Source organism: Salmo salar, chromosome ssa02 (genome assembly GCF_905237065.1).
Source record: "Salmo salar chromosome ssa02, Ssal_v3.1, whole genome shotgun sequence".
Classification (NCBI taxonomy): Eukaryota; Metazoa; Chordata; class Actinopteri; order Salmoniformes; family Salmonidae; genus Salmo; species Salmo salar.
The window spans coordinates 9147044-9164117 of record NC_059443.1 but is presented as its reverse complement, the minus strand read 5'-3'; the positions used below and the strand labels follow the sequence as shown (position 1 = coordinate 9164117).

At 41.1% G+C, this 17074-nt stretch overlaps 1 protein-coding gene and 1 long non-coding RNA gene across 2 annotated transcripts; one reads left to right on the top strand and one right to left on the bottom strand.

Annotated features, from left to right (window-relative positions):
- Positions 1-2069: 2069 nt before the first annotated feature.
- LOC123727811 (uncharacterized) lies at positions 2070-6456 on the bottom strand. The gene is made up of 2 exons (XR_006759736.1): positions 5043-6456; positions 2070-4136 (listed from the first exon to the last, which is right to left on the bottom strand). It is a non-coding gene; the product is annotated as an uncharacterized lncRNA (long non-coding RNA).
- Positions 6457-6817: 361 nt separating this feature from the next.
- On the top strand, positions 6818-8656 carry hoxa2b (homeo box A2b). Its single transcript, NM_001130856.1, is given in 2 exon segments — positions 6818-7316; positions 7838-8656. Coding segments are annotated over 2 exon segments (1074 nt in total). The 5' UTR covers positions 6818-6955; the 3' UTR covers positions 8551-8656.
- The last annotated feature ends 8418 nt before the right edge of the window (positions 8657-17074 follow it).

Genomic DNA, 17074 nt, shown 5'->3' with positions numbered 1-17074 from the left:
TGTAACCGGTGTGAAATGGTTAGTGGGGTGAGCACTAATAGTGTTTCAATTGGTGACGTCACTCACTCTGAGACCTTGAAGTAGTTGTTTCCCTTGCTCTGCAGGGCCGTGGCTTTTGTGGAGTGGTGGGAAACGGTTCTTCATCGTGGGAGGCAGATGTTGATGTGTTCAGAAGGTCCCTGGTTTGAGCCCAGGTTGGGGCGAGTAGAGGGATGGAAGCAGTACTGTTACATAATATGTGTCCTTCTTTCAACGCCAAACCCACCACTGGTGTGCATGGCCAAAAAGTGATATTTTCATGTCATCGGACCATGGCACCAGCCCAAGTACCAATGCGGTTTAGAAAATTCCAGATGTTTATTTGCAGGATGACATGAAAATATCCAGAAAAGTATTGTTTATGTTATGGGGCTATTTTGCTTCCACTGGTGCTGGTGTCCTTGTTGAGGTCAACGACATCATGAAATTTGCCCAGTACCAGGATATTTTAGCCAAAAACCTGGTTGCCTCTGCAAACTTAGATGCAGCTGAAAGTGGATCTTCCAGCAAGACAATAACCCCCAAAACACATCAAAATATTTTAATTGACCACAAAATTAGCATTTTGCTAAATATAATTTTGGTCTTTTATCTTCAACTCCATTGAAAAACATGTGGTTTGACTTGAAGAGAGCAGCCCATTAGTGCAGACGAAGGATATCAAAGATCTGAAAAGATTCTGTACAGAGGAATGATAAGTTCCCTCCCAATGTGTTCTCCAATCTAATAAACCATTTTAGAAAAAGGTGACATTATCCTCGCAAGGGGAGGGTGCCAGACTATTGAAAACAGGGTGCCAATATTTTTTGACTCCTATTTTTTTTGTTGAAAAAAAGTATTACTTATTAAACACAATCTCTTTCTCTGAGCAATTATATTAGTATAAAATAATAGACATTTACAAAGATTTGGAGCATACAACGTAGCTCAGTATTTATTTAATATTTTTTGCTTATCTTGATCAAGGGTGTCAATAATCTCTCAACATGTTGTTGTTCAGGCTTCCCAAAGTGAGTTCAATGTTGTGTTAACGTCTTAGCCTACTGTTGTAATGGTTCTTGAGCACAGAGCACCCTAGTTTTATTGGGTTGTTTATGTACTGAGCGTAAATCACTCTGAGAGAGAGAGAGAGAGAGAGAGAGAGAGAGAGAGACAGAGAGACAGAGAGACAGAGACAGAGAGAGACAGAGAGAGAGACAGAGAGAGAGAGAGAGACAGAGAGAGAGACAGAGAGAGACAGAGAGAGACAGAGAGAGACAGAGACAGAGAGAGAGAGAGAGAGAGAGAGAGAGAGAGAGAGAACAGAGAGAGAGACAGAGAGAGAGAGAGACAGAGAGAGAGAGAGACAGAGACAGAGACAGAGACAGAGAGAGCTAAAGGTCCAGCATGTAAAATGTAGATTCCATTCAGTTGACTATGTCAGGGGTAGACAACTTTCAACGTGTATTTGGTGGAAGCGACCATTTGAAGAGCCATGCTAGCTCAAACAGAGCGCTGCTTGGATGTTGTTTGCGGTGCCCCCTCCCGACCCCCTCCCGGCCCCCAATACATCAAGTCCCATGTCAGCTCCAATGACAGAGGCCATTATTGAGGATTCACTAGAGAAGTTCACAGAGCTGTCATGGTGATGATGAACACCTGGGTTACGTCCCAAATGGCACTCTATTCCATATATATAGTGTGCTACTGTTGACCGGGCCGGTAGGGGAAACAGGGCTCTGGTCAAAAGTAGTATAGTGTAGTGTAGGGTTAGACCGCTGCAGTGCCTTAGACCGCTGCACCACCTGGGAACCCAAAATATAGGATATAAACATAGTTATGTGGACTCTTTTGCAATGAAAAGTTGCAAAAGAAATCCAATTCCAAATTCCTTTAATTATTAAACCATATAATTACCACAATAAATTACAACTCTGATTAAAACATGTACAGCAGTGCCCTGTCAAATCAGAAAATATATATTTGGACTGATTAGAAGAACAGTTATTTTCTTCTGTTTGCTTTGTGATATTATTGAGAGCCCATGAACACACAGTTAGGCCTATAGTATATACACCCTTGTGATGCAAAGGTCATATGATACAATATACACCACTTTAATGCAAAGGTCATATGATACAATATACACCACTTTAATGCAAAGGTCATATGATACAATATACACCACTTTAATGCAAAGGTCATATGATACAATATACACCACTTTAATGCAAAGGTCATATGATACAATATACACCACTTTAATGCAATGGTCATATGATACAATATACACCACTTTAATGCAAAGGTCATATGATACAATATACACCACTTTAATGCAAAGGTCATATGATATTTGTCCGTTTCTTTTCTTTTGGAAATGGTTTCAAATAATGCCGGAGAGGCAAGTGGTAACATTACATAATATACTGGTCCTGAAAATAATGAAAGCCTATTATTATTTACACCTTTATGCATTAAATATCAAATAATGATTAAGAAAGTATTTAATCAAATCAATCAAACTTTATTTAAAATGCATTTAAAATCTCATCACATGTTACAGTAAAGCATGAAAGATTTAAAAGCAAACCAGAAGCAATAAAATAGATGAATAAAAAAGCATAAAACACAAAAGGATGCTTTAAACAATAACATCTCTGATTAAAGGCCAAGCTAAAAAAAAGGTGGGTTTTTTAAACATGATTTGAAAAAGGCCTAAATATTACCTCATAACTACAAAACACGTTTGAAAACAAATGACGTTGTTAAATCATTCAGCACAAGGCCTTGTCGTCTCCTGACCCAATTCCTGGACGCCCTTGATGTTCAGAGAGGGGAGAGGAAGCAAGACATCCCACTCCCTATTTCTTTCTGGTTCATGTAGTCAATGAACTAAGCAGAACAGACCCATCTGCTAATGCACTGGTTCCTATGGGAGAACCACTCCGTTAAGCGGTATTGAAATGACAACTTTTTTCAATGATAAACGGCAAAGTGGGACATCTTTATTTATTCACCATCTTTGGTTCAGTGACATACTCCTCTCCGCAGAATCCATCTTCTACCGTCATATCCGGGACCAACATAGCAGCATAATGTCCTAGACCTATAGGCTATATTCATAAGGTATAAACCCTATAGCTACAGGAAGGGAGTATGACTTACCAGGAATTCATATGTCCGGATATGTAACTACACACTCATATCATCCTTTGAGCTGTGTCTGTGTGGGGGAGGTTTATCTACAGAACAAGACCATATGTAGGTGGATAGTCATCTCTCTAGTCCCACTCACTGCCATCGCCATTGTGAATGATCCTCCTCCCCACATATACAGACCTACACATGTTTCTAATGGATACCCAGTCTTATCCATCATGTCTTACTACTCCCCTCCTATCCCACTGCAACATGTCTGTTCAGGAATACTCGATATGTTATGTGTTCACTTCCTGTTCCATGAAAATAATGTCCCATAGCTATTCCCCCCCAAAGGGCTTAATGCAGGTATGGATTACATTGTCATACTGGTCCAACAATAATTCGACTCGACTGATTATGATTCATTCATAAGACAAAACATAACATCCATGTGAGAGAAGGTTTTATTGTGCTCAGGAAATTCAGGAATAGAAATAAGACAATGCAAACATCAAACTATTAACTGACCTTTAATCAATGTCATCTGTCTTCGATCTAACAATTCACTGACTTGAACCGAATCCGCTATACAACAGGATGCTTGATTTTTTAAACAGAAAACTTCAAAAGAAAGTAAAAAATGTCAAATATCAGTAAGATTATTAACCCTTAATTACAATTAAAACACTATTTGTAATGTCTGGTTATTCTCACTATTATATTGATCCCAAAATGAATAGGCCTAGTGCAGCTATTCTACTACTACTTGGTATTGCTGTTGATAACAATTTCCATGTGGAATATTAAAGTATTCTGACAACAATCTGAGAACGTTTACTTTCCTCCGATAAGTAACGTTAGTCCTCGAAGAGAAAAAAAGGTTCCCTTCTAGTCCACTTTTTTTCCTGCCATGCTTCCCAGGTGTCTTGTCTTGACTGGGGGACAGACGGTTAATGTAGCTCCTGTCCACTACCCTGCCAGATACATATCACAATGAAGTTAAGCTTCATTCAACCAAAAATGTCACATTGATTTATGCAGCTATATCTCGGGTTGAAGTTGACACACAAACAATAATTCTAGCCGTAAAATTGAAATGAAAAGGATAAAAGTAAACTATTTTTTGTTTAGTAAAAGTGCATCTGTAATAATAAATAATGTATATGTTCATATATTATTGATATAACTAAATAAATGATGATAGCATAATTAAAAATAATATTTTTCGATAGATTCTCTGTATTCCTCACACAATTTTTAACACGGGCTAGACCTATTTTGTGGCTACACCTCGTATCTGAAAAAACATCTGATATCCAAATAAGCTTGAATGGTTTAGACCTACCATAAGATATACGTCTTTGTTCTAAAACTAAATATATACAAAATGTTTTTCTCGAATAAACAGTCAATATACTGAGCATCTGTTTGGATGATATTTTTCTGATGAAATGATTACCATAATGTGTCTCTCTGATGACAGTGTGATACTGCATTAGGCCTATGTACAAATATCAACTTTAATCATAACAAATAAATCACATTTTCGTGTAGCCTATGGGCTTCTCTCACGGCATGCAGAGAACTAAAAGGTGTTTTCATATATTTTGTTGTCCGTCCCGGACATTTTGGAATAGAATAACACACGATCTGCCTGTCAGCGCCGAAGGCAATGCAAGATAGCCTCTATTGCAATGAAATATCAAAACAACTATATTGTAGGTTATTTGAAACACGAAATACAGTAAGAGAATGTTTTTAGAAGTTATGACAAGATGATATCATATATATATATTATATATATATATATTATGGCAGCCCAAAGACAGAAACGGCGTGGGATTGAATGGGGTTTTTGCAGAATGCCAACACCCACTCACCTCTGCAGACAATAGACGCCGTGTAAAAGCAAATCCGTTCGATTCTTTCTCGCCATCTCAGTCAATCCACTCTTTTGCTGCTATTTCCCACTAACGTTGTTCTTTTGAAAACGAAAATGTTGTAGATTTTCCTTCCATTTAAGAAAATATAGCAGGATAAGATAACCCACCTATAGTGTATGTCGATATCATTGTCTGCTCTATGTAGAACATCCATATTCGGAAATGGATTCCTATTAAAGAAACGTCCAAGTTGTGTAGTTTCCCCCCATAAGTAGCACGTTGTTGCAGTCTTCCTGGCGGCCACATATGATCTAAGGCAGAGTTAGATGGTTTAAATGTGTTCTTAGGGCAAGGAGCTGTCAGACCTTTTGGCGAGCAAGATTGATAACGTGCAGGCTTTCCAGGCTCTTTGTCTGGATATAAGCAATAAACAGCCCGGGGCCTAGCACTTTTTCAAAGTTCAACACAGGGAGGAAAACAATATGACATTTTTTTTTAATTATTAATAAAGAATATAGATCTTATTGTTTTACTTCAAATCGGGATGATTCTATGGGAGGTGAATAGGAAGGCATCTATCCAGAGTACTACTATAACCAATTGTTAATATATTGTGCAATAGGCCAATTCTTAGGTGTCAGTAATACTGATGAAAATAAGGTATTAAATACGGATCTGGGACCATTCAACTTGAACAAACACCAATAAATGTCTCATTTGAGGCGTAAAATCCGTGCGTAAACCGTCACTCATTGTGGATTACATTCTCAATGTTATTTTTCTTCTAAATATTTCGTCAGAGGCTACTCTTCCTGTGTCAGTAGGCCTATATACACGTCTCATCCACATGCATTTTTCTATTTCTGATGCAATTCATCGTTGGCAGATTGATGGTGGATTACGGGGATTTGAAGCAGCTGCGTCTCCAGAAATATGATGCAAGTTTACAACCACGTGCCACACTGTAATATCTCCATACAATAGGAGTAGGTCACCAGAAACATGCAGACATGGATTTCATGCTTCCCGTGATAGTTCCACATGCAAATAGCACTTTATTTCTAATATATCTGTGCTCAATTAATGGCTTTCCATGAAGGCAAGAAATGTATAAATAATGTGTTAAATATTTTATACATTTGTTTACAAAGTCTGACATGAGAACAACAAGTAATACGTGGGTGAGTATTAAAGAAAGTCCTCATCTTTAAAGGTATTCAGATTCTTATAGATTCATATTCTTGGAAATATCAAGACCTACGTTTAGAATACAAACTTTACAGACTGTGCAAAAATATTTCTCTTTCTCTCTCTCGCTCGCTCTCTCGCTCTCAGAATGAAAAGGAGAGAGAAGACTGGGTGTCTGCTCGGCTGTCTCTGTGCACCACTCTGCAGAGCCACAGGCTTGCTCAGAATTACTTTCTAATTAACGAGTTCACTTTGATAATGACTGCGTCTTTTGTGGTTACATTAAGACATAAACCCTGGACAATGAGGTGTTGGATCCAAAAGGAGAGAAACACACACACACACACACACACACACACACGCTCTTGTTAAATGGACTATCCTCCATTCGGGGACAGTACTGTGTGTAAATAAAGCACACTAGGCCGTACCCCCAGAACTAGGCGTTACCTATCCGACTTTCTCCATCAATCACAGAGGACAGTGGCTTCTTTTGATTAAACCCCAAATTGTCATTGGGCAGAGGTAATCATGTGACAAGTAATACGTTCCAATTTCAACGTTGTCTCCATGAAAGCAATATAGTTTAATGGCATCGCTGTCCCCATACGGCCGTAATCAGCAACATTGTTGGAAAAAAAACACTTGTCACGAAATTTCATAATTTTCTCCTCGCCCACAAAATTACGACCGGTGACTTTTCCAAGACAAGAAGAGAGGAGATGAATTACGATTTTGAGCGAGAGAGCGGTTTTATCAATAGTCAGCCGTCGCTTGCTGAGTGCCTGACATCTTTTACCCCTGTCGGTGATGCATTTCAAAGTTCATCAATCAAGAACTCGACGCTTTCACAGTCGACACTGATTCCTCCTCCTTTTGAGCAGACCATTCCCAGCCTCAACCCGTGCAGCCACCCACGCCACAGCCGGTCAAAGCAGAATCTGAATGGAGTCTGTAGCCCTCAGCCAGCCGCAGCCCTACCCCCGGAGTACCCTTGGATGAAGGAGAAGAAAGCCTCCAAGAAAAACCACCAGACTACTGCCACATCTCCCGACACTGCGCCGCTTCACTTCTCTCCCCAAGGTAAGACATGATTGATTAGCCTCTATTATATTTTAATGAAATTACAGTCTGGGTAGGTAGCCCATTAGCCTATCAAAATGCAAAGGTCTGTCTGGTCTCAACATTCTATTTTGGGGGCAATTCTCCCACATGACTTGCAGAATATCTATTAGCAAAAGTGTAATTATTTGAACATTCTCAGTGGTCAGTGTGCTGCTGACTGGTGATGCAGTGGAAGAATGTTAATGTGTGACAGTAATGAAGAGTGATAGATTACTCTTACTGCAGGCCGACCGACCGGCAGCTGGCATGTTCATTAATCTTCAAGCCAGTCGGCCTGGTCCACGCAGACCCATCATATTCTGCTCCGGGCTCATAAATCGTCTCAGCGCGGTGTCTGTGCTCCCACAAACCATTTGCTGGGCGGCGCAGTAGAACCGCTTGATGCTTTTTTACCAACTGTCATTTATTTATTTATATTCAATCATCAATTGCTTTTTTGTATTGGTTGAACATTTCAAATGTGTTTCAATGTGTTTCAGGGTCGCCAGAGATTGCAGAGAGTGGTGGCGGAGGATCTCGGAGGTTGAGGACAGCGTACACCAACACCCAGCTATTGGAGTTGGAGAAGGAGTTTCACTTCAACAAGTATCTGTGCAGACCCCGGCGGGTGGAGATAGCTGCTTTACTGAATTTAACTGAGAGACAGGTGAAAGTCTGGTTCCAGAACCGCAGGATGAAGCACAAGAGACAAACCCACTGCAAGGAGAACCAGAACGGCGAGGGGACATTCACCAGTCTGGAGGACGGGAGAGAGGAGGACTTCGACCAGGCTGGTAACAATGTAGGCCTACCCGCCGGCGCGCTTCTAGAGAGGGAAAGCTGCTCTTTTCAACAGAATACCTTAACTTCACAACAACAGTCTCAGAATGCACACAATGACAATGGAGATTCCCAAAGCTCAACTGCTTCGCATTTAAAAAGCGATGACAAAAATCTGAAAAATTTTCCTAACACGGCACCCACTGTTCCTATATGCGTGTCAACAATAGGCCCGGACTACGCATCTGGCGGGGACAATGCCCATTCCCCGGCCCTCGACGTCTCTTTGCAGGACTTTCACGTTTTCTCATCGGATTCCTTCTCTCCAAGTTTGTCAGATTCTATAGATAGTCCAATGGGTTTATCATCTGAAGGTTTCGATTTTTTCTCAGAAACGCTCACAACAATCGACCTGCAACACTTGAGCTACTAACTATTCTAAAAGAGAAAACAACAACTCAAACATCTTAGTTAGGAAGAGCTTCCTGTCTTCCATGTTCTTACAAATAACTGGCTTCCGTTTTTATTTTGATGTAATTGCTTGATTGATTAATACATGGCTCCAATGAGGTAAGTTTCAAAACAACAAAATCATCAATTGAATAGTTTTTTAAAATGATGCCAATATTATGCCTCCAAAGAATAATATACATCTTTTCATTTTTGTATCATTTTCCGGTACAATAATGTTATAAATAGCCTATTTTCTTAGAATAAAATTTTACTTATTTACGAGAGATATTCATCATCATGTCCTTTACTATTTTCCATTCACTTGAACGTTTGTTTCCATTATTTAAACAATTTTGTTTTAATTTAGCATGCAATGGGTCTGAAAAGAATTGTCTCAATATTCTTAGAATTTAGACATATACTTACAAAGAATATTATTGCAACAAGTGATCTTTTTATGATGAAATCTTTCCTTCAGAATGGCAGGCAAAACTCTTCATCCTGAAATATATAAAGTGGTGTTAAATGGACAATAGTGAGCAGATTTTATCTCATAAACGGAAATCACAAATATAAACTACTGAATCGACAATGCGATAATTTCCACAGATAATTTCACCCCAAAACAAGAAAATAACAGACTTAGAATAATTCCAGTAATAATAGGCTACTTCTAATGAAGTTACAATAAATAGTTTCCAAAAGCATCTTGTTTTGCTCTTGAATATTTTTCCTGGAAAGTAGCGATGATTGAATTGACCATACGCTATGGACTAGAGCTGTTGAATGAGACATAGATTACATTGTTTCTGAGTCCATAAATCACAGTAGTTTATGATTGAGGACGTCATTAAAGAGATTAATTGCCGTAGTACATGCGCAAATAAAAACAATCTTCCTATTGGGGATACCGGGAGTCCTCGGCCAAAAGCTGTAACTTTGTTGACGTTCTACAATTACATTTTATAGCCTATAAAACTTACATCTTGGGGAGGAGGGGGGGGAGGAGTATAGCCGACTACTTCACACTACGTAATTCAACCCGCTGTTGAAAGAGATTCATGCTTTTGCCTCTTTAAATCTTTATTTTTTACAGTATTGAAACTAAACAATTAGTGTCGACAACGTGGTTATTATTTCCAAACTAAACCCAATCTGTTAATTGACTAGGCTATATGTTTGCAATTAACATATTATAATATTATACTAAATAGACTATGAATAATGTGCACGTGCTGAACGGGTAAATTAAATCCATGGCACTGTTTATTATGATTATATTTAATATATGGAAACGTATTATGATCACTTGTCAGACTATTTTGGTTGAATATTTTAACACAATTCGTTGATTACAATACGACATGCTGTAATCCTAACCTAGTCGACCATGTCAATGGACAGGATGCTCTAAACCTGATAGTTCCTCTACAAATCGGTATAGGCCTAGTGAATAAAATATAAGATAGGGATATCCAATTAAGGGTACAAAAGACTGTATTTTCTTTCACAATGATTAGGCCCTGTATCACACCATCAGCCGCACTAACAATGGCAGTGTGCTAGGCTACGCTAGACTAGAGCGTGTTTCTTTCAGTGGGCCTGCGGAGAGGGGGATACCGTCAGACCACCGCCATTTTCTACCACAACACCATCGAACGGCCAGCATGCTGTCCGAAGCTAGTTATTAGCTCTCTTTCAAACAATAGTATGCAAATCAATTGTTTAAAAAAAACAAAATTTACGATAAATTCCGTTCTTTAATGTAGGATTATATTGAACAAATGTGAAAGAAAAATGTTGTTAAGAGAAAACATTTGGTCGGGGATGGACTATAAATGTAGCCTAATAGCCTGTAGCCTTCTGCCATACAATCTGTAGTAGGTCATTTTAAACTACATATGCATTATTGAGAGTAAAATCGAAAATTGTAGTCTATGAATCCATTGAATCTCACCCAAAAAGGGCATTATTCCTTTCCCAAATAGCAACTTATTCCCTACACTGTAAAACCGGATAAATTCTGTCTACTCAAACATTTTGAGGAAACGATTACCTAAAAACTTAAATAGCTGAAGTGAGCAGTACTACCTTCCTATGAGTAATAAAAATGCATTTATTTTGAGTAAGGTATACTTAAATTTAACGCCACCATTAAGCCACGCCTCCAGTAATGTCTCAGTGTGCCTCGCCTTTTCGACTGAATTGTAGAGTTACCACCCATGACTGTATTTGTTAGTGACAGAGACATCGTTGTAGAATTCGTTCAGTTTCAGTTCGGGGGCATTCACCAAGTGTGTTCTTAGGGGAAAATTATAATTGAACCATTACATATATAATAAGGCCTAATACAGTGGCCTGAAACTCATAGTTTACAGGCCACATCAGGCCTGCAAGTAGGGTTGTAAAATTCCCTACATTTTTCCAGTAATCTACCAACCAGGATTTCTGGAAACCTGGGAAATTCACCAGAATTTTGCAACCCTTACTGTAAATCACATTATACTGGCTTGCAAAGTGATGTGTAACTCCTATTGGAATCTAGCCAGCATTAGGCTATCCAACAGTTGAAATGTGTATTCACTTGCAACCTACATTCATAATAACTGCCAGGGTTAAGAACAGTGGGAGGAAACCTAAGCCATTTAAACTGGAACAACAATTTCAGTAAGGGGTGCAAAAATCCAATGATTGGATTAGTTTAGAAAACAATGATTTATCTTAGATTTTTTTTGTAAATGTTATGATACACAAATTACTAAATGTACATTCAAAAACACAAATATAAAAAACTATTCCAAAAAATCCAGCTGCAGTAGAGTATGCTGGTAAAAATGTTAATTTGTTATCATATCTTACAAATATTTAGTTGAGTCAGTACCACATCAATATTTTAAGTAATAATGACTAGTCATTGACTTTGAGTACAACTTACTAAGTATTTGAGGTAAAAATGCCAGAGAGTTTACAGTGTATCTAGTGTACCACAGTTTTTTACCAGGGACCTATATCTCATGTGATTATTCATAGTTTAGCTCATGTCAACTCCACTGTGATGTACTACTGTACCCCAGTCCTGTCTGTCCACAACTCCATCATTAGTTTGTCCACAACACTGAAGGGGGACACAGGTGGTGAACTATCATTATGTGAGTTGTGACAGGAGAGATTTGAAGTTAAATGGTAAAACAATCCTGAGCTGTTTCAAAACACCACCGGAGTAGGTTAATCCCTGTAAGCCGAGGAGGCAGTTGGTCACTTTCAAGCTTTGCTTTTGACTTGAAACAAACTGTAAATGTAACACCTCTGAAACCTCAGCCCAATGCCCCTGCAGGGCCAATGAAAGTCAGTCTGAGGAACAATCAACAGAGCTTGGATCAAGACCTGACTGTGTGCTCCCCAACTCACAGTAGCACTTTACCTTCAAGTTGCCCTCATGCCTATGTACCTGCACAGTAATAACTGTAGTAACAACATTGTAGATGGACCTGGGTTCAAGTAGAATTTGTTTTTCTTTCAAAGTGCTTCTCTGGCTCAATGGAACCAATGGTATAGTCCCAGAAGTGTAAACCTTGCCCATCTGGCAAAGTGTTTGAAAAAAAACAAATACTCTATGAACCCAGGGCTGATGTAGGGTTACCTGGAAGCTGTCTGCCAGCTGGCGTAGCCCTGCCATATACTTGTTGTCCTCCATTTTGCATCCAAATTTAAGTATTGTCTTTTCACTAAAATGCTGTTGTTGACACATGCGAACCCACATACGTACATTCCTTCTCTGGTGCCAATCAACCAATGTCAGAAGGTAAAACATTGTTAACTGACCTAATTCAGGACCTGAAACCAGATGAAAAACACAGTGAGCAGCGAGTGTAGTGCATTGTGGGAGAGGAGATCCGACACCGTCCAGCTCTCTCCCCGAAGAGGTCAAAGGTCAGGCCACCTCTCATCTCCCTCACCACACAGGACGGAACCCCTGGCAGGTCAGCTGGGGGTCAACAGTGTGATCCTATCTGCTGCTCAGGTAAAGGTCAACAGGAAAGGAGGATGTTTGAATATTGGTACATTCTTACATTAAAAAGGATATTGTGAATGGTGAGTAATGAGACTAAGTTCTATTGTTTAGCAGGGCCCGTATTCACAGTGTTTCAGAGTAGGAGTGCTGACTTAATCAGATTCTCCTCTCCATTCATTATTTTGGGCTCCCGAGTGGCGCAGCAGGCACTGAATCTCAGTGCTAGAGGCGTCACTACAGGCCCTGGTTCGATTACAGGCTGTATCACAACCGGCCGTGATTGGGAGTCCCATAGGGCGGCGCACAATTGGTCCAGCATTGTTCGGGTTAGGCCGTCATTGTAAATAAGTATATGTTTTTAACCGACTTGCCTAGTTAAATAAAGGTTAAAAAACAAATAGGCGAAACTGATCCTAAGTCAGCTCTCATTCTGAATACTGGCCCACGTCCAGTAGGACTAGTTATATTCATTCAGTAAGCACTCCACCTGTGTTTCATGCTTGAGTACATGGTTTCACACTACCATGGAAGGCAGGACAGACAGGAGAGGAATTGTATACTCATCTCAGGAGTATACTGGTAGGGTCACAAAATTCCAGGAACTTTCCAGAAGTTCCCAGGTTTTCCAGAAATCATGGTTGGTAGGTTCCCGTAATCAGAAAGGAAAATGCAAGAAATCCTAAAACCACAATTTCTGGAAAACCTTTTGGGAAAGTTACGGAACTTTGCAACCCTAGAGGTCCTGGTGACATCAGAGGTCAGAGACAGAGACAGCCACTTTCCCATACCCATCCTGAGTCTGACTGCTCCTGGCTCCTCCTGAGCCAAGGAAAGGGGAGGTTTCCTAGGGCTCTGGTCAAAAGTAGTTCCCTACATATGGAATAGGGTGCCATTTCAGAAGCAGCCAAAAAAGGTGGGGTGACAGGTGGATAGGTTTAGTCATCACTGCCTGTCTCACTTTCTAAACTGTCTGAAAGCTATGGCTAGCTCAAAGGCTTAGAACAACAATTGGGTGGCACTGTTTGACACAAGGTTAAAAACATGTATAAAACAAGCTTCATAGAATGGTGACAATAACCCCTGCCTTGTAGGCTACAGTACAGGAGATACAGGAGTATAGGCTGTTTTAGAGACAGACGAGGACACGAGTACTATGCTTCCCTGAACATGTATTGTAGAGATCATCATCATGCCCCAACTGTCTCCCACATAGGGCAAGTTGAGACGTAACACACACACAAACTCCAGACTGACTCACAATGGATGACAGACAGTACTGTACACGGAATTGATTGGACAGTACATTTTGCTATACACAGACTTGGACAGGACAGAGAAATTAACACCCAGTTGAGTCTGAGATCCCTCATAAAACATGTGGGTTTAGTAACCACGTTTGAGTGCAGTGTCTGGTAGTTGAATGACACCCAACCCTGCCCTGGCCCCAAACTTCCCCAACAGACTGACACTGACTGATGATGCCCAGAACTCTTCCCTAAACACACAACAGGAGTACAAGTTGTTTTCTTAGAGAGGGCTCCGTGCTTGCATAATAACAGTTTACATTGGCACCAACCAGGCATCCATCCAAGGAATTCTTATCACACCTACATGGGCTTGGTCCCAAATGGCACCCTATTCCCTATATAGTGCACTACTTTGGGCCCCAGTCAAAGGACCCATAGGGCCCCAGTAAAAAGTAGTGCACTATATAAGGAATAGGGTGCCATTTGGGAGGGAGATATTATCTATGAAGCTGTAATATGTGGGATTCATTGATGTGTGGTACGATCTGCCGCCACAGATCTGTTGTCCAGCAACACACTCAGAGCAGCTCTAGGGCCTATGCTCCTGATTGGAAGAGATCAAGTCTGATTCAATAAAACTGACATTTGCCATCTGTGTTAACTACAAATACCACATTACATTTAAGATATGAACAGAGAAATAATCTGTACGTTAATTATAGGTTGCCTACCATAATTCACATAATTGTTTCTTAAAACCGTGGCGTGACAGGGTCACGTAAATAAACCAGAGAGGAGGCAACTAAACTACACTGAACAAAAATATAAAATGCAACATGGAACAGGTTCAAAGATGTTACCGAGTTACAGTTCATTTAAGGAAATCAGTCAATTGAAAAATTCAATAGGCCATAATCTATGGATTTCACATGACTGGGAATACAGATATGCATCTGTTGGTCACAGATACCTTAAATAATAAGTATGGGTGAGGATCAGAAAACCAGTCAGTATCTGGTGTGACCACCATTTGCCTGATGCAGGGCGACATCTCCTTCACACATATCTTCAAATAATATTTTTGCAGGAATCTCCTTGCGAATGATTTTGCCGAAGATTGTATCTCCGCCGGCCTGGGCAACCTGAGCTTTTGCTATCTCACAGGCTGTTGATTGTGGAATGTTGTCCCACTCCTCTCCAATGGCTGTGCGAAGTTGCTGGATATTGGCGGGATCTAGAACCCGCTGTCGTACACGTTGATCCAGAGCATCAAAAACATTTACAATGGGTGACATGTCTGGTGAGTAGGCAGGCCATAGAAGAACTGGGACATTTACAGCTTCCAGGAATTGTGTACAGATCCTTGAGAAATGAGGCCGTGCATTATCATGCTGAAACATAGTGATGGCGGCGGATGAATGGCACGGCAACGGGCCTCAGGATCTTTTCACAGCACCTCTGTGCATTCAAATTGCCATTGATAAAATGCAATCGCGTTTCATTGTCTGTGGCTTATGCCTGCCCATACCATAACCGCACCGGCACCATGGGGCATTCTGTTCACAACAAGATCAGCAAAACGCTCGCCCACACGAAGCCATACACGCGGTTTGCCATCTGCCCGGCACAGTTGAAACCAGGATTCATTCGTGAAGAGCACACTTCTCCAGCGTGCCAGTGGCCATCGAAGGTGAGCATTTGCTCACTGAAGTCAGGACGCCGAACTGCAGTCAGGTCAAGACCCTGGTGAGGACAACGAGCATTCAGATTAGCTTCCCTGATACGGATTCTGACAGTTTGTGCAGAAATTCTCCGGTTGTGCAAACCCACAGTTTGATCAGCTGTCCAGGGAGCTGGTCTCAGACGATCCCGCAGGTGAAGAAGCCGGATGTGGAGGTCCTGGGTTGGCGTGGTTACACGTGGTCTGCGGTTGTGAGGCTGGTTGGACGTACTGCCAAATCCTGTCAAACGACATTGGAGGCGGTTTATGATAGAGAAATTAACATTACATTCTCTGGCAACAGCTCTAGTGAACATTCCTGCAGTCAGCATTCCAATTGCACGCTCCCTCAAAACCTGAGACATCTGTAGCATTGTGTTGTGTAACAAAACTGCACATTTTAGAGTGGCCTTTTATTGTCCCGAGCACAAGGTGCATATGTGTAATGATCATGCTGTTTAAATCAGCTTCTTGATATGCCACACGTCAGGTGGATGGATTATCTTGGCAAAGGAGAAATGGTAATTAACAGGGATGTAAACAAATGTGTGCACAACATTTTAGAGAAATAAGCTTTTTGTGCATATGGAACATTTCAGGGATCTTTCATTTCAGCTCATGAAACATGGGAATGAAGGTTACGTGTGTAACCATGGTTATGTGAGCTATATGGATCACTCCAATATATTGGTCTCACTCCGCGGCGGAGGGATACAACCGAGGTGAGGATTTACAGACTTACGCCTGTGTCACAGCTCCCCCCCCATATATAGACCCCACAGCCCAACACCTTCTCCACATCATTTTTGGAGGCACCTCTAGCACCGTAGAGGATTGGAGTGATCCATATAGCTCACATAACCATGGTTACATACGTAACCTTCATTATGTTTCACTATATTGGATCACTCCAATATATTGGTATACCCGTACCAGATTTAGTCGGTACTAGAGGGACCTGGCCAGCCAGCGGCGATGTCCCAGCACGGGACCGAGATGCAGGGGCCGTCAATGTGGAAGGGGGGGGGGGGGGACCCGGCACAGTCCCCGGAAGGGGAGGCGATGCCCAGGACCGCTGAACCAACCACAGAGGGAGGTGCCACATTTACCCAATAGTACCTAGCAAAGGTGCAAGAGGAATGCTATCGTAAATCGTGTCCACAATCCAGTGAGAGAGCCTCTGCTTTGATAGCCCAGCCCCAAGGACGCTCTCACCATAGCAGACAAAGAGCTGGTTTGTTGTTCTCACTGACTGTGTCCGCTCTACATAGGCAGCCAGTACATTCACAGGGCACAGCATGCCAGAGGGAGGCCCAGACTCCCCCGCCACTGATGGGGGGTCATAAGCAGTCAGGATAAAAGGGCTGTTGTCATGCCTGTCTGACAGAACCTTCAGGAGGAATGAAGGGTTGAGGCGGTCCATTCGGTAGCACTCAGAACTTATTGAAAGAGCATGGAGCTCACGCACCCTCTTCATGGAAGTAATCGCTACCAAGAAAGCCACCTTCATAGAGAGGTGTTTCAG